This window comes from Pseudorca crassidens, chromosome 1 (genome assembly GCF_039906515.1).
Source record: "Pseudorca crassidens isolate mPseCra1 chromosome 1, mPseCra1.hap1, whole genome shotgun sequence".
NCBI classification, from domain to species: Eukaryota; Metazoa; Chordata; class Mammalia; order Artiodactyla; family Delphinidae; genus Pseudorca; species Pseudorca crassidens.
Genome location: NC_090296.1, coordinates 60,257,411 through 60,282,719, shown reverse-complemented (window position 1 = coordinate 60,282,719; position 25,309 = coordinate 60,257,411). Strand labels below are relative to the sequence as shown.

The 25,309-nt window shown below is 37.3% G+C and overlaps 1 protein-coding gene across 1 annotated transcript; it reads left to right on the top strand.

Moving 5' to 3' along the window:
- Positions 1 to 8,493: 8,493 nt before the first annotated feature.
- LOC137224345 (melanoma inhibitory activity protein 2-like) lies at positions 8,494 to 24,820 on the top strand. The gene is made up of 6 exons (XM_067737191.1): positions 8,494 to 8,781; positions 10,491 to 10,624; positions 12,781 to 12,867; positions 16,373 to 17,603; positions 23,812 to 24,030; positions 24,136 to 24,820. Exons 1-6 carry the CDS (start codon positions 8,667 to 8,669, stop codon positions 24,243 to 24,245), a joined length of 1,896 nt encoding a protein of 631 aa, XP_067593292.1. The 5' UTR covers positions 8,494 to 8,666; the 3' UTR covers positions 24,246 to 24,820.
- Positions 24,821 to 25,309: the final 489 nt, after the last annotated feature.

The window sequence follows — 25,309 nt, the reverse complement described above, 5'->3', positions numbered from 1 at the left end:
AATAATTTGCATTGCTTTACTTTTATTCACTCAGCACGTCCTAAACCAAACAGATTGTCTTCTTCCTCTCTTCCAAACCTGCTCCTCTGCTGTGTTCCTGTCTTGGTAAATGGCACTACCATGTTCTCTCTCAGTTGTCCAACTAGGAAATTGAGAGTCATCCTTTCCTTTTCCTTCTCCCTCACTTCCCAATGAATTGATCAACTATCCTGAATATCTCCTTCATATTCTTGAATTCAGTTGTCTTTTTTGTCTTTCCCCATGGATTATAATCTCCCTGGGGGCAAGGCACTGTCTTCCTTGTTCCCCATGTGTTCCACGTGCCTAGCACAGTGCCTGGTGCATAGCAAGCACTCAAAAGCTATTTGCTAAATGAGAGAATGAATGCATATTTTATTGTACGTTGCTATTTAATGGTATTTTCACATCCCCTTGTATCTACCATAGTGGGATGCATCCATATGTCTCCTTTATTTATTTATTTTTAATCTGTGATAATTGAGTTTTAGAAATCGAGTGTGGCCTCCTCATTAACAGAAGTTTCACTAAGTCCAATCTGATGTTCTGATGGCAGGAGCCATGTGAGCTGGAAAGACTTGTGAAAGTCATTAGTGCAGGTCTCTCATTCCATGAACAAAAACTTTGAGGCTTCAAGAGGCTAAGTAGTTTGCCAAGTCCTAGCAGAGGGGGCATTTATTTCTATGTCCTAGAGAATCTGGAAGAAGGAGGAGAGAAAAAATAAGGAAAATTATAGCATCAGGCCCATTATTCTATACATCTTTGAAAGAAGTGGATAAAGTAAATAATAAATAATAATCATAAAGAATCTGTCTATTCATTCCTATGTAGAAATTTTATTCTATAATTTCTTTTAAAATTTAATTATTTGGGGGAATATGAAGTTGCTGAGTTTTTGTGAGTTAGTTTATTTTTTCTTTTTTTCTTTTTTCTTTTTGGCCATGTTGTGCAGCTTGCAGGATCTTAGTTCCCTGACCAGGCCTTGAACGCAGGCCCGCAACAGTGAAAGCGTGGAATCCTAACCACTGGACCTCTAGGGAATTCCCTATTTTTTTTTCTTAAAGAAACTTGAGCTAATGACGTTGTTAGGGACATGGACACTAAAAGAGGCAAGAAGGAAAGAGTACATAAATGGGGAGAGGATGGCAGCAGGGAGTGAAGGAGGATGATTTTGGAGGAGGTGGTGTAAGAGTACATAAAATTGGCCCATATGGGTTCTTAAAAGACATTCAGGCTATTGATGATTGGAAATTAGTAGGATACTAAATATTTTCGTACCGTTGCTCATTAACCTACTCATCTATTGCAACTTGTCAAGCATCCTCTACGCTATCTGGGAATCCAAAGGCTTTTCGTAGCTTTGCTTGCTGGATATTTAGACTTTTACTGCTGCTACTAATATCAACACAATGACAAAGATAAATAGGAGATCCAGTTCTTTTTCTCAAAAAAATTTTTTTACCAAAGAGAAAATTTAATCAAAAGAATTGCTTGACTTTCTTTTTGAAATGAGAGAAAGAGAAGCCGTTGAGCTACACAGCTGAAGATAGAACTTTGTTTAGTAATGGGGCATGAAGAATCTTGCCCTTGAAAAGAAATGGATTCATTTATTCATCATGAATGCATTCATTTATTCATTCAATAAAAAGTTGAGTGATGTATTCATTAATTGATTTAACCTAAGAGACCTGAATAATGAGTTAGTAAATCAAAAAAGTGAAGTTATATGATAAAAAACACAAATAACATCATTCTCTTCCTTAAAACTTCCTATGGCTTCCCACTACACTTAGAATAAAGCTCACATTCATTTCCACAGCCAAAAGTCCCTACATGATTGGACCTCTGTCTGTGTCTTCTACTTCATCTCTGACCACTCTCCACCTGCCTCTGTGTTTCTTGTTTACATATGCCAAGTTAGTTTCCACCTTAGAGCCTTGTTTCTGACATACTAGAATGCATTCAATATGCCTCTTTCGTTTTTGTCTTTAAATCTTTGGTAATCAAACTTCAGACAATGAAGTACGACTTTCTCGTGAATTCTTCCCTCTGCACAGAATGTTCTGCTTTCCTACTCCCCAATCTTAAATCAAATGTCACTGTCCAGAGATGCCTTTCCTGACAGCTTTATCTAAGCAGATGACGAACTTTTCCATAACTTATCACTGCAGTCCTCTTGTTCACTTATTTGCTTGTTTATTCTTCTCTGTCTCCCTTCACTAGCATACAAAGTCCATGAGTGCAGGACTTTGTCCGGTTCACTCCTGTACCTCTAGCTCCTAGAATAGTGTCTGACACAACATGGGCATTCAATAAATAATACCTATCCTGGAAGATGGGATTTGCATGTGAAATATTAAGCTCACTGACACAAAGTTGGTACTCAACAAACATTAAATTCCTTTCCTACCCACTGATGAGACTCATCAGTTCAGTCCCCTGATCAACAAATATCACACACATACCATCTTGGATATAGAGGATATTGCATAATATTATTCAAAAACACAGAGTAAAGGAATAAAGACGACGTGTGGGGTGTTCTCTTTCTGCTCCTCTCGGTCCACTCTTTGCCACTTTGCTCTGTGTCCCTAGAGCACAGACCTTTAGAACTGCTTTGAAGGGTTCCCTTATTCTCTGGCATCTGACTGGGTATGGTACAACACCAGGGAGGTACAGTCAGGAGATAGAAAAAAGAGTGATATTCTCTTGACTGAGTTCCTTTACTGAAGGCTTCAAGTTTCTTTTTCTTTTTTTTTTTTAAGAATTGGGAAACTTTATTTTTTTATGTTCTGGATTAGTTTTAAGGAATTTTTTTTGGCTACCTGCACAGCTTGTGGGATCTTAGTTTCCTGACCAGGGCCATGCCTCCTGCAGTGGGAGCGTGGAGTCCTAACCACTGGACCACCAGGGAATTCCCTGAAGCCTTCAAGTTTCTGTTGGGCAGTCCTTTCCTAGAGTTCTCTCCAGGCTGTGGTTACTGTTCCTTCATGCCTGGAGGTGTTACATCCCCTGCTGGTCTTCCTTAACCCTGCCCACACCTTTGTTAACAGTCCATTAGAAACTCCTCGGTCATTGAAGAGCGCCTTCCTCAAAATGGAATACCCATCTGTTTCCTGGTAGAACTCTGACTGATAGAATGAGAAAAAGTGGGCAGAATTAAAACCTGGCCTTTAGCAACAGAAAAGCAACAAAAGTAAGAAGAGCCATAGAGTGACTAGCGCCAAAATGTGCAAGTTCTGCCATCTCCTCTTTCTGCATCTGTGGATCACTAGCATCTGAGGTTGGGTCCTCTAGAAGTAAACTCTGAGACGGAATTTTGGGTTGAAGGGATCAACACCTATGAAAGGAATGGGGAGAAGGCAGGGCTGGGAAAAGGGGGAAGTCAAACTCCAATTCAGGCTTTACAAAACTTCAGTCAACCCAACAGGGAGCTCTAGAGTGAGGAATGCCTGTCAGAGTGTCCCACATTAGGCCGAGATGATCCTACCTTTGTACTCGCTCGTCATTTATTAACTAGATTCACTAGATCACCGAGGAAGGGTGATCTTGGGTAAAGTGGCTCTCTGTAGCTGAGGCAGACATGGAAGTAGGTGCCAGCCGGAGGCTGCCAGCTCACTGCACTCCCTGCAGCTGGGCAGAAAGTCTTACCTTGAAGATGGGATGTGGGGTGCCATCCCCACATCTTCCACACCAGTTTGATCCCAGTCTCTCACTGTGTGCCTGTCTACCACAGGAACTGTTTCCAAAGGCTCCATTCTAATGCCTCCTCCCTAGTAAGAAACACCCCAGCTTAATTAGTTCAACTTATCCTAAGTACTTTCTACAATACTCCCTGCTTCTCCATGGGGGATACATTCCAAGACCCCCAGTGGATGCCTGAAACCACGGATAGTACTGAATCTTATATATACTATGTTTTTTCCTATACATACATACTTATGATAAAGTTTAATTTATAAAGTAGGCACAGTAAGAGATTAACAACAATAACTAATAATAAAATAGAACAATTATAACAATACAATGTAATAAAAGTCATGTGGTCTCTCTCTGAATATTATTGTACAAATTTAATGCCTTTTTCATCTTAACTAAGCATTTATCAGACATTGTGAGTGTAACTTTTGCAGTTTGAGGTGTGATAGCAAAACTAGCACAAATTTCTTTTTCCTTTTTCACAATTTCACAGATAGAAGATTCATTCTTACCTTAGATCTTAACAACTTCAGCATATGATGTTTTTTCTTCCCTTATTAAGTAGAGAACTTTCCCCCTTTCACTTAAAGGAAGCGCCTAACGGCTTCTCTTTGGCGTATCCTAATTGCCAGCATCATTACTCTTGCACTTTGGGGCCAAAAAGCACATGAAAAGATGTTAAACATCACGAATTATAAGAGAAATGCAAATCAAAACTACAGTGAGGTATCATCTCACACCAGTCAGAATGGCCACCTTCAAAAAATATATAAACAATAAATGCTGGAGAGGGTGTGGAGAAAAAGGAACCCTCTTGCACTGTTGGTGGGAATGTAAATTGGTACAGCCACTATGGAGAACAGTATGGAGGGTCCTTAAAAAACTAAAAATAAAACTACCATATGACCCAGCAATCCTACTCCTAGGCATGTACCCAGAGAAAACCATAATTCGAAAAGATACATGCACCCCAATGTTCATTGCAGCTCTATTTACAATACAATAGCCAGGACATGGAAGTAACCTAAATGTCCATCAACAGAGGAATGGATAAAGAAGATGTGGTACATATATTCAATGGAATATTACTCAGCCATTAAAAAGAATGAAATAATGCCATTTGCAGCAACATGGATGGACCTAGAGATTGTCATACTGAGTGAAGTAAGTCAGACACAGAAAGACAGATATCATATGATATTGCTTATATGTGGAATCTAAAAAAAAGGGGTACAAATGAACTTATTTACAAAACAGAAGTAGAGTCACAGATGTAGAAAACAAACTATGGTTAGCAGGGGATAAGGAGAAGGAGGGATAAATTGGAGCCTGAGATTGACATATACACACTACTATATATAAAATAGATAACTAGTAAGAACCTGCTGGATAGCACAGGGAACTCTACTCAATATTCTGTAATGGCCTATATGGAAAAAGAATCTAAAAAAAGAGTGGATATCTGTTTATGTATAACTGATTCACTTTGCTGTACACCTGAAACTAACACAACATTGTAAATCAACTATACTCCAAAAAAAAAAAAAAAATTAAACCAAGGGCTACTTGAACACAAGCACTGTGATAACTTGACAGCCGATCTAGTAACCAAGGCGGCTACTAAGTGACTGATGGGCAGGGCATGCTGGACAAAGGGATAATTCATGACCAAGCAGGAAGGAGCAGGACAGCATGAGATTTCATCAACACCACTCAGAACGGTGCACAATTTAAAACTTGTGACTCATTTATTTACGGAATTTTCAATTTAATGTTTTCAGACCTCAGGTACCAGAAAGCATGGAAAGTGAAACCGTGGATAAGATGGCACCACTGTAATCAAGTTTCTCTATCTTATAAACTGCCAAAGTAACAGGCAGCTGATTGAAGAAATATGTTCCCACTTTAGGAAATCTGAGGTACTAAGAGAAAAGATAGTACTATATAGTATCAGAATAACATCACCAAGTAATAGAAGTGCAGCATTCATGCTTCTGTCTGTATATACTCATGGAAAGGGTTGCTTTGTGATATTACCTCTAAGACACTGAACACGTGTGGCTTTGACAATTAATTCTTCAGCTCTGTGCAGTAGGTACTCTTACCTCCTATGTGGTTTCTGAAGAAAGCTATAGGCTTTCCAAATCCGTATTCCTGACTCTTACCATTCCTTAGCAGTAGTAGTATATTTTAATATTGACACAACACTTGAGTTGCAAAATGCATCAGCCATTATATAATGTCTGGCTAAGTCAATATGCCTGTTTTTATGGTGAAAATTGATACTTTGGGTTTTTTTGGCCACACCGCAGCAACCTGCAGGATCTTAGCTCCCTGAGCAGCAATCAAACCCACACTCGCTGCAATGGAAGCGCAGAGTTCTAACAACTGGACCACCAGGGAACTCCTGATGCTTTGGTTTCTTTAAACTAAATGTTCTTATCCCTTTCATGTACCACCTCTTCATCTGGATCTGTTAGAGATAGTTGACATTGTGCTACCCACATTTTCAGATATCCTATTAAAATATATTTAAGTAATGATCTGGACATAAAATGAGATCATTTGAGTGCATTAAGTAGCAAGAAAGTGGGAACATTTCTAGCAGGAGCAAATCCCTCCAAGCTGGTATCTTAAGCAAGGATTGTTCTCTTGTTTTTCTGGACTCAAATGAACAGGCAAATTTAAATTTATCTGGGTTCTTCTCTATCTTAACTTAGAACACAATTAAATTAACTAGTTCAGAATTTAGCCATAACATCTTTAGTATTGAATACAAAAATGATGAAGTACATTAATTATTAAATATTCTTAAAAAAATATATTTATTTATTTGGTTGCACCGGGTCTTAGTTGCAGCAGGCAGGCTCCTTAGTTTCGGATTGTGGGCTCCTTAGTTGCGGCATGCCTGTGGGATCTAGTTCCCTGACCAGGGATTGAACCTGGGCCCCCTGTATTGGGAGCTCAGAGTCTTAACCATTGAGCCACCAGGGAAGTCCCAGTTATTAAATATTCTTGATTTGATATTATAGATTATGTAAATAATTATGTGCCAAAATTTGAAGCTGAAGAGCTAATTGTTCTTTAATGTCCTTGACAACATAGTTTATAGATTTGCAAAAGTTTTCAACCTACACCTTTTTGAGTGTGCACGTGTACAGCTATGCAGCGCTCTGATTGTAAACCAAAGGATCCTCAAACCCATGCTCTATCAGATTCTTTCTGAGGATGTAAAAATCTTTGATCTCTTGGGCTTCCCTGGTGGCGCAGTGGTTGAGAGTCCGCCTGCCGATACAAGGGACACGGTTCGTGCCCTGGTCCAGGAAGATCCCACATGCCGCGGGGCGGCTGGACCCGTGAGCCGTGGCCACTGAGCCTGCGCGTCCGGAGCCTGTGCTCCGCAACGGGAGAGTCCACAATAGTGAGAGGCCCGCGTACTGCAAAAAAAAAAATCTTTGATCTCAGAGAGCAGGCTTCTTACTAATTATTGATTCTGGAAAACAAACAAATAGAAAACACACGTCTTTTTTTTTTAGGACTTTGAAAGGAACAGTCTTTCATATTAGCTTGCTCAGACGCTAGAGGGGAGCGTGGTGTCATTAAGTGCTGCCTTCTGCAAAGTATGTATACCCTGGCATGCCCAGATACTGGGAAAAGGTACAGCAAAGAAGGGCTTAGAAAAATATTTTCCTGAGATTAAAAAAGGACAACTTTGGTTTCCAAAAATCTACTGTGATCTAGTGTTTTACACCAAAATTCCCAATATAGGGATTTGATTCCTTTTTAGTGACAATATCTTTCAAATAATTTGATTTTCAAAACCTTATTGTTATTTAAAAATTATATATGCTCACTGATTTTTAAAAAGAAAGTCAAACAATAGAGAAAAATACAAAGAAGAAAGTGAACACAACTGGAACTCACATGATATATTCCCACCGTATGGGGGAGGATTCTTTCAGACATCTCTCACTTTCTCTCTATATATACAGAAATATGCCTATGAATTTAAGTACATAAAATGATATTGTATCTTCTGTTTCCGGAATGGTATTGTTGCAGACGGAGTAGACATCTTTCTGTGGCAGATGACTTGATTCTTGGTGGTAAAGCATAGTGGTTGTGGGTAGGAGGAGTCACAGAGCCTAGGTTTTAATTTCTTCTCCACTCACTATGTGACATTGGGCAAGTGATTTAACCCATCTCTATGTACCTCGGTTTCCTCATAATGCAAAAATGGGGATGATAATATTACCTACCTCAGAGAGTTGATGTGAGAGTAAAATCAGATCACATAATTGTTTGACAGTACCTGCAACCTAATAAGTACTTAATACATTTTAACTATCTTAACTAAATATAAGTTTCAACTTCATAGTAACACTGAAGGTTGTTAAAATACGAACGTGGGATTTTTTTTTCAAATAACTTTCATCATGATAATCCCAAACCATGCTTTTAACATAAATTATTATTGCTTCTACATATAACTATATCTCCACTGATGCTGGTATTTGCATGCAGCAAATACTATGAACTTATTGACTGATCTACCTGAAGACTTTAACAGAAGGAGATGAACTACCTTTTTATGAAGGCCTCTTTAAGAATTGTTCTGTGGAATGCAAGGTGCCTTTAAGCAAGAGAGTTTTACTGCACTGGCTTTATAAAACATGACTCCAACTAAAAATCCCTGTTAATTATTAAACCCTTATGTATAATCTGGATACCTGACACTGCTGATACTGCAGATTGAGAACAGAGAGTTTTTGTCCCTCAAGTTAAGCCTAAACACCAGTAGAAAAAGGTAGTTATCAAGGGATTTAAAAAACCCCAAATTTTTCCTCTTATATTTAGTAAAGGGTGCGGGGTATCTCCTGTTTTGGCTGGCATATCTAGCACCTAAACAACTGGTTTAAACCTTGTTTGGGATTCCTGCTTGTTTTAGCATGGCGGATCTTGGAGTTCACAGAATCCTCCTTCTGGTTATTTCTCTGACAAAATGTCTGGAGGGCACAAAACTGCTGGCAGACTTAAAAAAATGTGGTGACTTGGAATGTGAAAGTAAGTCGCTTTTCTTTTTTTCCCTTCTTTTCCTCTTAAAATGAGGCTCTGAAATAATGTAAAATGTTATTGTGGACATGTATGATAAAAATGAACGTTAATATCATTGAGAAATATTTATAAGGTATAGTACACTATAAAAGAGAAATGCTGGAAGCAAAGTATTTTGTGATCGTTTTTAATGTAAATATACAAAGGGGCAAAGATCAGCCTGATATATAAATATATAAGAAATTTTAAGGATATTAATCCAGATCTCAAAAACAAACTAATTAGCACTTTTACTATTTTTTAAGATAAATGTGATTGATTTGTATTAAAAAAGATATCAAGCCATTTGATAGTTATTTTTATGAAGCCCTTACATTTTTTAGTTTCTATTTCACAATCAGAAGTTTCTGATTCTCATGAGTTTTCTAAGACTGTTTTTATTTCAAACCATCATGATCTATTATGTAAACTTTATCAAATATTAATTATTTCTGTGTTCCCTTATTATGCAAAAATACTGAAATCAGTGTTAGGAATACATAATTTTATTTATATCTTTGAATATTAAACTTCCTTCTTCTACAAAGAGAAATTAATTTTCATTTTATTGCTTAAGAACTTATTTTCTGAAATTGGCATTATGGTACAAAATGAATAGCATCCCAGTATATTAGAATTGCTTTATATTGTTCTATCCCTCCAGTATATGAGAATTACTTCGAATTTGCAACATGTAATTAAAAATGCAAAATATTATTAGTATGAACATAAATGATTTAAAAGTAAATTTTTTATGTGTAAACATTTTCCTTAATCATTTGGATACATAATTTAATATATAGAGAATGTTTACTAGATGATGTTTTATAATAATATTATTATAACAACTTTTCTTTCCTTCTTTACAGCCTCATTTTAGTTTCCTTAGGGCTAGGCACATAACATGAAAAGAGAACATTCAAATTTGTAGTAATTGATAAAAGTTATTTTAACTTTAATTGCACGACTTAATGAAAATGTTTTACATATGCCAGTATAATTATATTCGTTAATAAGGTATGTATATTACTTTATGTGCTGAAGGGCTAAATCTAGCATATGTGGTTATGGTCTTTCATAGTTATTAAGGGCCTATTATGTGCTGGGTCTGGGGGATGAGGGGTGTGTATCTAAGAGGGATAAAATGAAATGTAAGGTAAGTTTCTTGTCCTCCAGGGATTTTCATTCTAGTGAATGATGACAAGACAGGTCAATATGAAACAGTAAATAGTAATACAACATAAGGATAATAGATAATATTGAAATTCAGAGAAGCGGCAGAGTAGGATGGACCAATTAAGGATGTCTTATAGCGGAAGTAGGATATGAGTTGTCCATGAAGAGAGACTGATGGGTTTTTAGAAAGGCTTAGGAAAAAACAGAAAGAAAACTCAGAATACAGAAGGCGGATGTTACAGTGAAAAGAACTTCAGTTCAAATCTGGCTCCACCATTTTTCAGGTGTGTGACCAACTCTTTGATACTTAATTAAAGGCTCATTTTTTAGTCTGAGATGAGATTATTTATCTCATAAGTCTGTTCTGAGGATTTAATAATAGCAGTAATAAAAGGTATGAAAGAGCTTATCATGATGCCTGGAGTATAGTAGGTGCCAGAAGAAAACTAATTATCTTTTCCTTCCCTTCTCTACTGTGTGTTTTTCTCTGCATGTTTACATAGCTTTAATAAGCAGAGTTTTAGCCATAAGAGATTACAGAGGACCTGACTGTCGATACCTGAACTTCACTAAGGGAGAAGAGATATCTGTTTATGTTAAACTTGCAGGAGAAAGTGAAGATTTGTGGGCAGGAAGTGTAAGTATCTAATCTTACAAATTGAATACAGAATAAATGACTAGCTTGCACAAGGATGCCTGGTGTTCATCTCTAAAGGAACTTTAAGAATTTCAAAGTACTTTATATATCTATTAAAAACCCTTAACATATTTAAACAAACAAACAAAATATGGTCATGTTTAGTGTTGGTTCCAGAATTTCTATAAAAAGTAGCTTTGGGGAAGCCAGTCTGGTTGGGATGAAGGCTTAAGAGTGCCTTGAAATTACTTTTACACAGCATGCATAGTGTTTGAACTTAGGTTTTATATTTATTTGAAGAGACTTTTAGAGGTGCCAGTGGAGATTATGGGATGACTAGGTAACCCCAGCCATCCCTTGGTGCTACCAATGGCCAAGTTTAAGAGAGACTGGGAAGTTTTAGTTAATCAGATTAAATGACATGTCTTGGGAATTCCCTGGTGGTCCAATGGTTAGGACTCTGAGCTTTCATTGCCGAGGGCGCAGTTTCATTCCCTGGTTGGGGAACTAAGATCCCACTTGGCCAAAAAAAGAAAAAAAAAAAAGACATGTCTTTCTGAGCAAATCAAGGACTGAGTTGCTATTGAAGAGATCCTTAGAAAGATCAGTAACCTAGGGAAGCGAGGTATATGAATTTTTCGTGGAGAAAAAGAATAACTGAGAGAGACCACTGTTTGGCCCAAAGTCCTATTACACTGAAACGCCTAGATGCCTCAATCACCTCTCTGAATATACAGATAGAAAAATTAATGATTAATATTTTCAGTTGAATATAGGTCTTATCTTAGATTATATCATGCCTCAGAATGAAAAGATACCATGACAAGCGACTTTACTCCCAAGCTGAACAAGCATGACCAACCTGATACATACATCATTTCCATATTGCGTATGCATAAGATCTCTTCCCTGTGTCGCCTCTGTGATCTTTATTTGAAGGAGCAGATTCTATTTGGGTCTATCCTGCTTTTTAGCATGAGGGACTACATGACTGAACCTCAGACTCTTGTTGGCCAGAATTGTTTACCTGGACTTTGCAGCTCCCAAGACTTCTTACTGCTTATGGTGCCTTAAACATGCCATTTCTCTGTCTTGAATGCATGGGAGGTACCCAATGCAACTATAAGGAAAATGACACAGTATCATAAGAGGAAAAGAAAGCATTCTTTCTTGTTTACTATGTGTGAAAATGATAGTTCCACACAAAAGCAGCATGTAATGTGTGGAGCCAGGGTGACGTTTCAAGCACACTTGGTTTTGTGCCTTAGGTGTCTAACCCAGGCGATAACTGTTTAAGAAGCCACACTGTGTGGTTGGGACTCTGGGCTTTCATTGCCAGGGGGCCCGGGTTCAATCCCTGGTCAGGGAACTAAGATCCCGCAAGCCCCACTGGCATGGCCAAGAAAAAGAAGCCACACTGTGGAGTTCATTCTGTCAGTTTCCAAATAATTGCAGCAACTGGAGAGCTGGAAGAATCACAGTTGAGGTATAATGGTGCTGAATCAAAGGGCCAAAAGAAATATGCTCTTTAAACTTTGACAGGGGTGGGAAATGGGCCGAGTGTGGTTATGTGAAGCCTTCACTCTTGGGGGACATCTTGTATGCACTTAAACCGATTGAGAGGATCTCTGTTACCAAGGCACCCTCAGAAAAGTTGTATGGAACCAAATGCACCCTGGAAGACTCATAGATCTTTACTATCTTGATGAATCCACCTCAGCCCTTCAGAGTTTAAACATCTTACCCAATTTTGACATCCTGAAAATGCTGCGTATGTCACAGCTCCATCTTGCTTGGCTACAGTCACAATTCTCTTGCTTTTTGATATTCCAGGTTTACTAGTGTAAATCTGTGGTCCACCTGGGCAAGAAAGGTCATTAAGAACAGAAAAAGAAAGAAAATGTGTGGTTTTCCCTCTGAAATCTGAAAATGTGGCATTTTATAGCTTGGCCCTTTTTTCCCTCAGATTTATGCTGTTCTGTCGAGTAGCAAAAGGAATATGATTTCACTGACTTTCTTTTAGATGGTAAATGAAAGCCGTTAATGTTTGTAATTTGAAATAGATGAAAGCCAAGGACATGAAACAAAATTAAGCTCAATGGCCATTATTGCTCTGATCACTCTTCCTTGCTAATCTTCATTCTTCATTTTGATAGAAAGGAAAGGACTTTGGGTATTTTCCCAAAGATGCAGTCCAGATTGAAGAGGTGTTCATATCTGAGGAAGTTGAAATATCAACAAAAGTGAGTAAACTCATTTCGGTTATTAATTGAATTTATTTATTTATTTATTAAAGAAAATTTGTATTTTATTTTCTCTAACAAAAGAAATAGTTGTAAACACCCAAGAATTCTCTTTTCCAATTACCAATAGTTTTTTTCTTCTTCTTTTTTAATGAATGTATTACTTTATTTATTTATTTTTATTAATTGATATTGGAGTTTAGTTGCTTTATCGGTTATTAACTGAATTTAAAAATTTTTGGCTAAAACAGTTTTCTGTAGTATAAGTGCCCATCAGTTATACATCTTATATAGTGGATATATAAAATAGTCTGAAAACTCACTCTAGGAATAGTTTGAGTATGTGAATAAAATCAGGTAAGGCGAGATTGATGACAAGGATTTTGCTTACTGAAAAATTAACAGGCAGTAAAGTATAGTGGTTAAGAGCATGGATTCTGGAAGTGGACTGGGTTCAAAGCCTGACTCAGCCACTTAGTTCCCATGTGGTCTTGTGTGCCTTTTTTCTCATCTGTAAAATGAAGATGATGATTATAATATAGTGCTACCTTAACAAATTTATTGAGCAAAAAATGAGCATATTGGGCTTCCCTGGTAACGCAGTGGTTGAGAGTCCGCCTGCCGATGCAGGGGACGCGGGTTCGTGCCCCGGTCCGGGAGGATCCCGCATGCCGCGGAGCGGTTGGGCCCGTGAGCCATGGCCGCTGGGCCTGCGCGTCCGGAGCCTGTGCTCCGCGACGGGTGAGACCGCAGCGGTGAGAGGCCCGCGTACCGCACAAAAAAAAAAAAAAAAAATTAGCATATGTAAAGTACATAGAACAGCACTTAGTAAGTACTATGTAAGTGTTAGATATTATTACTAATGTTATTGTCCTACTGGGACAGAGTTTATTTCCCATCACACTCTCTAGGTCTCATATCTGTAAACCTCTTTTGCTGTTGGAGTTTTAAATGAGCTTGATAATGCTGGGCTTGATAATGAGAATGGGAATCAGAAGGTGACTCTTCAATATGTGAATTTGATTAGCCCATTTAATTCACATTCCAGGTTAAGCCTATTTACCTTACGTGAGGTCAGTGTGAAGTCAGTCTGCCTAGTTAAGTAAACTATTATCTGGCTCTTTTCCAGCACAGATTCTGGGATTAAATGTCTATTCACTGTATAACTACTGGTCCTGTCAGTTCTGTCTCCAAAATATATCTGTCTTCTCTTCATTTTTACTCTCCCCATAGCCCTGATTCAAAGCATCATTGTCTCTTGAGTAGAACACTGCAATAGGTTTCTAACTGGTCTCCTTGCCCCTGCTTTTGCCCTCTTCCAATTCATTCTCCAGACAGCAATGGATCTTATAGATACAAAAACAAAGAAATCAGATGATGTCATTTGCTTGGTTTAAAGCCTTTTTATGGCTTTGCATTGAACCTGGAATCAAGCCCTGACTCCTTACCCTGGCTCTACATGATCTGCTGCTGCTCCCGCTGCTGACCCTGTCACGTGCCACTCTCCCCGCACTCACTATGCTCCTGGCCACACTGGCCTATTGATAGTTCTTAGAACATGCCAAGCTCTTTCCTAGCCCAGAAACCCAAACGGGCTCTTCCCTCTGTTTGGAACGCTTCCCCTAAGTTCTTCACCTGGTTAGTTCCTTTTTATCCTTTAGGTCACAGCTGAAACATCAGTGCCTCAGAGAGCTCTTCCATGATAATTCTAAAGGAATTACTGCTTCTTCATCACAGCTTCCTGTTTACTTCCTACATAGCACTTATCACAATTTATAATTACGTTTTTCTATTGTTTACTGTAGAATTTCAGCACCTGGCACAGTGCAGAGCACATAGTAAGCATATAGAAAGTCCAAATTCTTTACTTTTTAAAAAACATGTATTTATTTAGGCTGCACCGGGTCTTAGTTGCGACATACATGTGGGATCTAGTTCCCCGACCAGGGATCGAACCCTGGCCCCCTGCGTTGGGAGCGTGGAGTCTTACCCACTGAACCCCCAGGGAAGTCCCTAGAAGGCCCAAATTCTTAGGTCAAGTTCCCTGGGAAATAGAATCCGAGACGGATCTTTGCATCCAAGAGGTTTACTAGGGAGTACTCTTGGGAATAGCACCTGTGAGGGAATACAAGAAAAAGCAGGATTGGGCAGACAGAGAAGTTGAACTGTGATCCGGTTGCAACAAAGGTTTCAGGTGATTCCATAAGGAGCTTTGAAGCTGGAATGGGCTTTCAGGGTTGTCCTGAACAGAGGCAAGGGGTTGGGCCTTTTTATCCTTGCATGACTGGTTCATCTGGGGTAGTGTAACCTTGGGCTAGGTTAGGCTAGTATTTACTAGAGACAGTTGCTATTTTAATTACTTGATTCATTTAATCTTCACAACACCCCTATAAGGTAGGTACTGTCATTATTCTCATTTTACAGTTGAGGAGACTGAGGCATAGAAAGGTCATCCTATTCGCCCAAGGTCACAGAGCTAGTAAACGTCAGGATTAGGATTTGAACCCAGAGTGTTTGGCTCCAGCGTCTGTTGTTAATCACCTACTATGTTGCAATGCCAAAAAATACTGTAAAATTGCAATTCTGAAGTTTCTTTTTGTAAAATTCTGAGCTTTATTCTCATTTCATAATGGTGATATCCAAAGAGCAGTGTATATCACTGTTTCATACCTTCAGATTAAAAAAAAATAGCTTCACCATTTTTCTTCTTGATGATTTGGTTGTTTTGTGAGATGAGCAAGGGGATCACTGCTTCCATCGGCTACATGCAATATCTCAATAAAAGAAGTCTAAGTGGGGACTTCCCCAGTGGTCCAGTGGTAAAGAATCTGCCTTCCAATGCAGGGTACACAAGTCCGATCCCTGGTCGGGGAATTAAGATCCCACATGCCACGGGGCAACTGAGCCCGCACACTGCAACCGCTGAGCTCGCGCGGCTCAACCTGCGTGCCGCGAACCACAGAACCCATGTGCCCTGGGGCCCGCATGCCACAAGTAGAGCGAAGCCCGCGTGCCGCAGCTACACCCCAACGCAGCCAAAAAAAAGAAGTTTTTTTAGTGCAACTTCTAACCAGGCCTTCATGCTTTAGAGTCTTTGGTTTGTCTGAGCTGTGACCATGTGCTGTACATTCCCCTCCCTGAAAGCGCTGCAGAGCTGCATATGTCCATTCAGTGTACCCTTACCAGGAGCAAGATTTTGTGGCCATGTACGCCTGTTCACTAGAGTTTATTTGCAGAATATACTCACTACTTGATTGCCTCTGCTTCTGAATTTCTTCAATTATTTGATAATAAATAAATCCTAATGCAAGAGGATTTTCATTTACGTTTACATCAGTAACCCTGAAAAGTCAGTTATGATACAAGTGTTTGAGATTAGGAGTTTTTGCTCTGCTGTTCAGCTAGTTGTGTGGCCTTGGGAAATCATACTCATCCATTTTAAATGATTTCAGAGAAACAAGGAGTTTTTATATATTAATGTCAATCGTAACTTTTTTTCTTTCAGGAATCTGACTTTCTCTGTCTTCTTGGAATAAGCTACACATTTGAAAATGAAGATAGTGAGTTAAACAGTGGTAATGGTGAAAATATATATCCATATGAAGAGGGCAAGGAGCCCAAATCTAGAGTATATGAAAATGATTTTCAGATAGACCTCGGCTTTTATTCAACTTCTGAAAGTACTTTGTTTGAAGACCAATTTCCAGCATCAGAGGCTCCTGAAGATATCAGAAGTACCAGTGAATCAAAAGATTGGGAAGCAGTAGAAGCTGGAAATGTGGAACAGTATCCTATTCCAGAAGGGGATCATGTCCTACCATCCTCAGCTATTCCTGAAGTGAAAGGATGGTTTGGATTTGGAAAGGACCAAGCTGGAGAAAAGACTTTTGAATCAGTTACTGAACCTCTAGAAGAAAGCTCATTTGGAAATAGAAAAATAACAGTGGAAGATGAGAATGACCCAGAGGGATTAAACAATGGTGAGCCCCAAAGAGAACATAAGCAAGAACTTGAATCAGAATTTGATTCAGTGCCAAAGAAACAGTCTGAACTAGTGTCTGAGTCAGAGCACATCCTCAATCCTCAAGACACTGGTTGGTTTGGTGGTGGATTTACAAGTTATTTTGATTTTGGGGGTGAGGATACAGGGCTTGAATTACTGTCCAAAGAAAGCAACCCACCTTTACAAGATGTTCCTAGTTCCATATCCTCTGAGGAAGAACCCACCGTTCCTTATACAGAAATATTAACAGAAAAAGAAGACACAATCACTAATGATAGCTCAATTCTCAGGCCAAGTTGGTTTGATTTTGGTTTTGCTATGCTAGGATTTTCATATGCTAATGAAGATAAAATTATATCAGATGATGGAAAAAATGAAGAAGAAGGTGTGGGAGATAAACATGGACATCCTCCAACAAGTGAATTTGACCCTGATAAGGAACAAGAAATAAAAATAATAAAAATTATGGAAACTGAAAATCAAATAGGCAAGAAAAGGGTCTTAGAGAAAACAGACGATTCTGATACTTTACCATATTTTAAAAAGTTCTTGTATACTTTTGACAACCCCTGGAACTTCCAGAACATTCCAAAGGAGACAGAATTGCCATTTCCCAAAGAGACACTGGATGAAAATAATGGAGGTGAAAATGATAAAAGAGAATTTTCAGTTGAGTATTACCCCGCAGATAATACGGAAGATATGATGTTGAAAAACGGACACGGTCAGCCAGGTTAGTATAAACATATCTATAATATGATTTCTTTTTAAAATATAATCTATTTTTTAAAATTTTTATACAGCAGGTTCTTATTAGTTATCTATTTTATACATATTAGTGTATAGACGTCAATCCCAATCTCCCAATTCATCACACCACCACCCCTCCCCCCCACCACTTTCCTCACTTGGTGTCCATACATTAAACATAATCTATTTTAAAAAGTGAAAATCACATGAAACATCCAGGAATCCATATTTCTCAAAATACTCAATAATCAACAACAACTTTATCAATCACCCTTTTATCAATTTCTGGTTTACTCTGGGATTTAGTAGATCTTAATATCATAAAATAAAATCCCAAGGGACAAAGAATGATTGGCTATACATGGATGTTTCAAGGAGATCTCAAGGTCTTTTACAATAAGCTTTAATCAAACTATTATACGTAAACAGGTTAAAAATATAAATAGTGCTAAGGCTTTTTTTTTTTAACAAAAGCAATTTCTGTTCCCTCTGTCCATTTCTACTTCTACTTCTGTCCCAGGGACAATAATTTCCTTTATTATATTTTTTTGCAGTACGCGGGCCTCTCACTGTTGCGGCCTCTCCCGTTGCGGAGCACAGGCTCCGGACGCGCAGGCTCTGGACGCGCAGGCTCAGCGGGCATGTCTCACGGGCCCAGCCGCTCCGCGGCATGGGGGATCTTCCCGGACCGGGGCACGAACCTGTGTCCCCTGCATCGGCAGGCGGACTCTCAACCACTGTGCCACCAGGGAAGCCCTCCTTTATTTTTTTAAGAAAATTTCTTTTAGTGTTTATCTCTATTTTCTAAATAAAATACTTATATTCTTCTTTGAGTAACCTATTTTAGATGATGTTCATTGACTTCCTGTTCTGTTAGGTGAGAATTTTTTCTTATTTGCACCCACTTTTTAGCTCATTTACACCTTCCCAATATAGCTATATCTGAATTGTGTTCTTAGAAACCTAAGCTAAGGTAATTTAAAATCGTCTTAATTCCTGAATGATATTTTATTCTAGATCTATAGCTCCTCCCCCCAAGAAGATCTATGATAACAAGGGTTTTCTTTAAGTGTACAAGATAATAATGAAACTCAAGCAAAAACAATGTAAAAAGTTTTCAGCTTTCTTCCTCAAGCCTCTCAATTCTGGGAGATAAACAGAGGGCAACAGAAGAGAGCAGAGTGTCAGAGGATACTTCTAGATCTAGATGTTCAGGTATCTAGCAACTCCTATGATTAAAAACAAGTGGATAGTATTTTAAGTAAAGAATTATATAACATGACTTTCCCACATCTCCATTCTGATGTCTCTATGATGGACAGATTAGAAACTCAACAAATATTGGCCAATAATACAGAAACAATCGAATCCTAGAATGACAGAAAAATTTTCACAAGAAGAGATCAACACTGTTGCAAACTCAGAAGGAAACACATTTCACTGGTGCTGGTTGATTATCTTGAATTTCCAGAAGAACTATATGTTATTTCTTAATATTCTACAAAATATGAGTTCTTTACTTGATCAACATCCTCAACCAGAATATAGACTTTAGATTCTAACGCTTTTCTAAATAAGGTGGTGTGATGATTTTCATGACTGAAAACATTAGAGACCTAGATTTTCAAAGGCTAGAGGAAATTACTTTGTTCTAAGCTTGTTAGATCCTAAGGGAGTATTTGTGAAAAAGCAGATGGTAATTGGAAAGAAGAGAGACTAAAACAAAACAATATCAGACCCAGAAATACAGTATGCAAAATATAGATATATAAAAATATTTTAGAGCTTATATATAGAAACTTCAGGGCATTCTGAATATCATTTTAGTAGAATTTATCATTTCATATAGTGATGCTGGGAGAATTTATAAATATGAATAACTTGGTAGATAGTCAATTGAGAACAGGGCATTTATTCAATTATAACTAATTTTGAGGGACTTTTATAAAAATGTTAAGAAATTCCTTTAAGTTTCAGAAAAAAGATGTCTTACTATATAAATACTTCAAAACATTTCACTATTAATTAAATGAAAAACAAGCTGGGGTCATGCAAAATTTGTTTTAAAAAAAGAATACTAGGGACTTCCCTGGTGGTCCAGTGTTTAAGAATCCACCTTCCAATGCAGGGGGATGTGGGTTTGGTCCCTGGTTGGGGAACTAACATCTCACATGCTGCAGGACAACTAAGCCCGCGTGCTCTAGAGCCTAAGAGCCCCAACGAAGAGCCGGCACGTGGCAACGGAAGATCCCTCATGACGCAACAAAGATCCCGAGTGCTACAACTAAGACCCGACACAGCCAAATAAATAAATAAATATTTAAAAAAAAGAAGAATACTGAAAGAGGGATTCAGATAAAATCACAGACTCTATTTTCTCAATATTGGAGAAATAGCTAAAATAGCCAATATTTTCAGATAATTTCAACAACTCTTTTAGGGAATAACAAATGAAAACTTGACTTATTTAGAAAGAGTGCATAAGGAAAATGAATCACTGATCTTGAAAAAGTATTTGTGAAAAGCTGAGGTTTGAGATAACCACATTTATAAAAAGCTAATATCCTGAGATAAGAATTTACAAAACAGATAAATTAGGGAACAATTATTTATATTACAATATTAATAGATCCTAAGGAAATATTAGGATATTAGAACTCTATTTTACAAAAGGACTCCAAACTGAGCTTATTTAAATAATGAATTTCCCAAGTACAGTTAAATATGAAAACTATTCATTATTTTATTTGAATTAAAATTGTTTATTAATTTATTAACAATTATAAGAAAGTCATATCTGTATCTAATGTACTTTTTTTACTTGAAGTATTGTTGATTTACAATGTTTCAGGTGTACAGCAAAGTGATTCACTTATACATATATAACTGAATATATATGTATAAGAATATATGTATATTCTTTTTCAGATTCTTTTCTATATTAGGTTATTATAAGGTATTGAATATAGTTCCCTGTGCTATACATTAGGACCTTGTTGTTTGTCCATTTTATATACAGTAGTGTATAACTGTTAATCCCAAATTCCTAATTTATCTCTCCCCCCTTTCCCCTTTGGTAACCATAAATTTGTTTTCTGTCTGTGAGTCTATTTCTGTTTTGTAAATAAGTTCATTTGTATCATTTTTTAGACTCCACATATAAGTGATATCATATGGTATTTGTCTTTCTCTGACTTACTTCATTTAATATGATAATCTCTAGGTCCATCAATGTTGCTGCAAATGGCATTATTTCATTCTTTTTTATGGCTGAGTAATAGTCCATTGTATATGCATACCATCTTCTTTATCTGTTCATCTGTCAATGGACATTTAGGTTGCTTCTATGTCTTGGCTATTTGTAAATATTGTTGCTATGAATATTGGGGTGCCTATATCTTTTCAAATTATAGTTTTCTCCCGATATATATCCAGGAATGGGATTGTTGGATCATATGGTAGTTCTATTTTTAGTTTCTTAAGAAACCTCCATACTGTTCTCCATAGTGGCTGTATCAGTTTACATTCCTACCAACAGTATAAGAGGGTTCCCTTTTCTCTACACTCTCTCTAGCATTTATTGTTTGTAGATATTTTGATGATAACCATTCTGACTGGTGTGAGGTGATACCTCATTGTACTTTTGATTTGAATTTCTCTAATAATTAGCAACATTGAACATCTTTTCATGTGCTTCTTGGCCATCCAGATGTCTTCTTTGGAGAAATGCCTATTTAGGTCTTCCACTCATTTTTTTGATTGGGTTGTTTGCTTTTTTGATATTGAGCTCTATGAGTTGTTTGTATATTTTGGAACTCAATCCCTTGTCAGTTGCATCATCCACAAATATTTTCTCCCATTCCATAGGTTGTCTTTTTGTTTTGCTTATGGTTTCCTTTGCTGTGCAAAGCATTTTAGCTTAATTAGGTCCCATTTGTTTACTTTTGGTTTTGTTTCCCTTTCCATCTCTAGGAAACAGATCCCCCAAAATGCTGTTGCAATTCATGTCAAAGAGTGTTCGGCCTATGTTTTCCTCTAGGAGTTTTATCGTATCCAGTCCTACATTCAGGTCTCTAATCCATTTTGAGTTTATTTTTGTATATAGTATTAGAGAATGTTCTAATTTCATTCTTTTACATGTAGCTGTCCAGTTTTCCCAGCACCGTTTATTGAAGATACTGTCTTTTCTCCATTGTATATTCTCACCTCCTTTGTTCTAGATTAATTGACCATAAGTGCATGGGTCTATTTCTAGGCTCTCTATCCTGTTCCACTGATCCATGTGTCTTGACTGTAGCTTTGTAGTATAGTCTGAAGTCAGGGAACTTGATTCCTCCAGCTCTTCTTTTTCAAGATTGTTTTGGCTTCTAATGTAAATCTTAAAGCTTAGATTTAAGTAATGTGAAAATAATACCTCAAAAGTATAATCAAATATGAAATTATTATAGGAAATTTTCATTTTATTCACATGTATTTATTTCAAATGCAGTGTAAAACAATATTTAAAATAAACCAATTTAGGCACATATAAATTTGGTGTAATTAATTGTCGAATAAGCCTTTTTTTCCCCTAATGCCATTAAACATAACTGTAGATCACTATTTGAGTCCTGTATTTACAACAGTTCTATTGTATTCAGACTCCTGAGTTGATTGTTCATTTTTAAGTTTAATGTCCACAGGTGGCATGAGTAAATTACAGATATGTGTTTGCTTACTTGGGACTTTCATCTTTTAAACAATGCTAAGTAAGTGACAGCATCAAAGCCATGTGTTAAATTCATAACTCAAAGAGCAAAGATAGACATTGAATAATTCAGTTAGGACTATTCATTTTTCTTTTTATTTTATATATATTTTTTTAATTTTAATTTTTATTTATTTATTTATTTATTTTTTTGCGGAACACGGACCTCTCACTGTTGTGGCCTCTCCCGTTGCGGAGCACAGGCTCCAGACGCACAGGCTCAGTGGCCATGGCTTACGGGCCCAGCTGCTCTGCGGCATGTGGGATCTTCCCGGACCGGGACACGAACCAGTGTCCCCTGCATTGGCAGGTGGACTCTCAACCACTGCGCCACCAGGGAAGCCCAGGACTATTCTTTAATATTGTTTTTCAGGGCTGCACTGATACTTTTCTATCCTTGTCTTAAAAAGTAACTGAGGAATAAATCCCACAATTTACTTGAATACTATAGATCAGGCTAGGACTACTTAGAACTTTTTTTTTTAATCCTGTTTGATTAGTTCATTGAATCAGGTGATCAGTTTAAACTATGTTTGAAAATTGAATTGTCTTAAATTGATGGCTATTTGACATGGTATGCACATGTATGCATATGATGCAACATTACAAACGTGTAAAATTATGACATATATGTTTCAAATTATTTTTTTTTCTTTATTTTGGGGAAGGGTAATCCTTTTTATTTTTTATTATTTTTTATAAATTTTAAAATAAATTTTTTTTTTAATTTAGTTTTGGCTGCATTGGGTCTTTGTTGCTGCACACGGGCTTTCACTAGTTGCGGCAAGCAGAGTCTACTCTTCGTTGCAATGTGCAGGCTTCTCTTGCTGTGGAGCATGAGCTCTAGGCCCGCAGGCCCAGTAGTTGTGGCTCGCAGGCTCTAGAGCACAGGCTTAGTAGTTGTGGCACACGGTCTTAGTTGCTCTGTGGCATGTGTGATCTTCCTGGACCAGGGCTTGAACCTGTGTCCCCCGCATTGGCAGGCGGATTCTTAACCACTGCGCCACCAGGGAAGCCTGGTAATCCTTTTTAAATGAAGGTTCTTGAGATGTACATATATATCTTCATATATACAGGGCCATGAGTCAAAGGATGCAGATGCCCTCCAGAAGGTAGAAAAGGCAATGAAATGGGTTCTCCTCTAGAGCCTCCAGAAGGAACACACAGCCCTGCCAAAACCTTGGTTGTAGGATTTCTGATTTCCAGAACTCTAAGAGAATATATTTGTATCCTTTAAGCCACTAAGTGTGTGGTAATTTATTACATCAGAAGTAGCAACTAATAGAGGCTACAAATTTATGTTTTAATGAATTCTTTCCATAATGAAGTATCACAATGCCCGCAAGATTCAAAGAATGACCTGCCTAGAAAAAAAATAGGAAGCCCACAACAAAGCAAGCATGTAAAAAAAAAATCCCAAACATTTCTCCTTATTTATTTACAGATATGGTCTCTAAAATAGAGTTATCTATGAGAGTTCACGAAGAAGTACATTTCAAAACTCTATCTTCTGAAAATAATGATGAAAAATCAGAAACATCACTAGACACTGAAAGACCTACTCAAGTGGAAATAGACACATTTGTGGAAAATACCCTGTCAAACAGTCAGATCTTTTCAACTGATTACTCTTTGTCTTCTCAAAATTATGTTGCTCTAAAAGGTAAGAAACAAGCTATTTGTTCTCCAATGCAGCAAGTACGGAAAAAATTAGATTCAAAATTACATTGCATCAAGTGTTAACATATTTTTATTTATAAATTGACAGAAGATGCTTCTGAGTGTCAGATTCTGAAATATTTATTTCAAATTGATGTTTATGATTTCCTGAATTCTGCGTTTTCACCAATTGTAGTTCTTACAGAAAGGGTAAGTTGACGTTTTAGATGTTTTTCAATAATTTTACCTCTTTTACTAAGTATAGGAACAGCTGAAAATTATGTTTGAGTGAATCCTTCCTATGTGAGTGTTACATAATATTTCTCTTTACATAAGATTTTACATGTAAGCTTTCTCCTTACATGAATGTTTTGTTGCATGGATGTTGTTAAGGATTTTTTCTAAAACTTTCCTTAAGCTTTGTTGATCTTGAGCATTTGGGTTTTTTCCTTCCCCTTTTTTTCAGATCAGGGGAAATGACACTAAGAGTTAACTCAGAAATAATATGAACTGAAAATTAATCTTAAGCAAATTATTAGTATTTGAATGACAGCTGTGACCTCAGAATGGTGTAATGTGAGAATCTTGCAAAAGCAACTAGTACCTCAAAATTTAACCAACTCATAACTGAAATTCTAAAATCTGTCCACTTTTTCATTTATTGTAAATCCTATTAAATTCTATCTCATTTATTGTAAATTAAATATTGCAAAAGGACCTAGCTGTAGTACTTGGCACATGAGGCCTTTTACAAATGTTTGTTCCTTTTCTCATCTACTGCTACCAAATAAATAATTGAGGAAGCACTTTTGTCTTCTCATTTACATTTTAAGATGAAATTTAACAGTGGTTGCCTTCAAGGAGTTCCGTCTAGTTGGAGGACACCAGAAAAAAAAAATTAAATAATTATAATATGGTGCTGTAATAGCCACAGGATGCTACTGATATACAGGAGGAGCTGCCTAGTAGACTGATTGGAAGTGGTAGGTAGAGAGGGTGGGGAGGAGGAGCCTGGGAAAATGTCCCAGAAGAGATCTTACTTGAGCTGATATTGAAGAAAGAGTAGGAGTTAGCCAGGCAAGAAAGGATAAACATTCTAGGTTGAGGAGAGAGCATTTTTAAAAGTACAGAAGTGGGAGAGAGCTTGGCATTTTTGGAGATCTATAAGCAATTCAGTCTGATTGAATACAGAGTAGGACTGAAGTTGCATACTGGGATTATGTAAAAAATAGCTTTGCATGTTATGATAGGAAGTTGAACTCTATCTTTCAAATGATGGGGCA

Bases quoted from the DNA above. Each gene is read 5' to 3' on its own strand.
- LOC137224345 (XM_067737191.1), top strand. From the start codon at position 8,667: ATGGCGGATCTTGGAGTTCACAGAATCCTCCTTCTGGTTATTTCTCTG. The intron at 12,868-16,372 runs GTGAGTAAACTC...TTTTTCTTTCAG, and splicing joins AAGTTGAAATATCAACAAAA to GAATCTGACTTTCTCTGTCT. The intron at 17,604-23,811 runs GTTAGTATAAAC...ATTTATTTACAG, and splicing joins AAACGGACACGGTCAGCCAG to ATATGGTCTCTAAAATAGAG.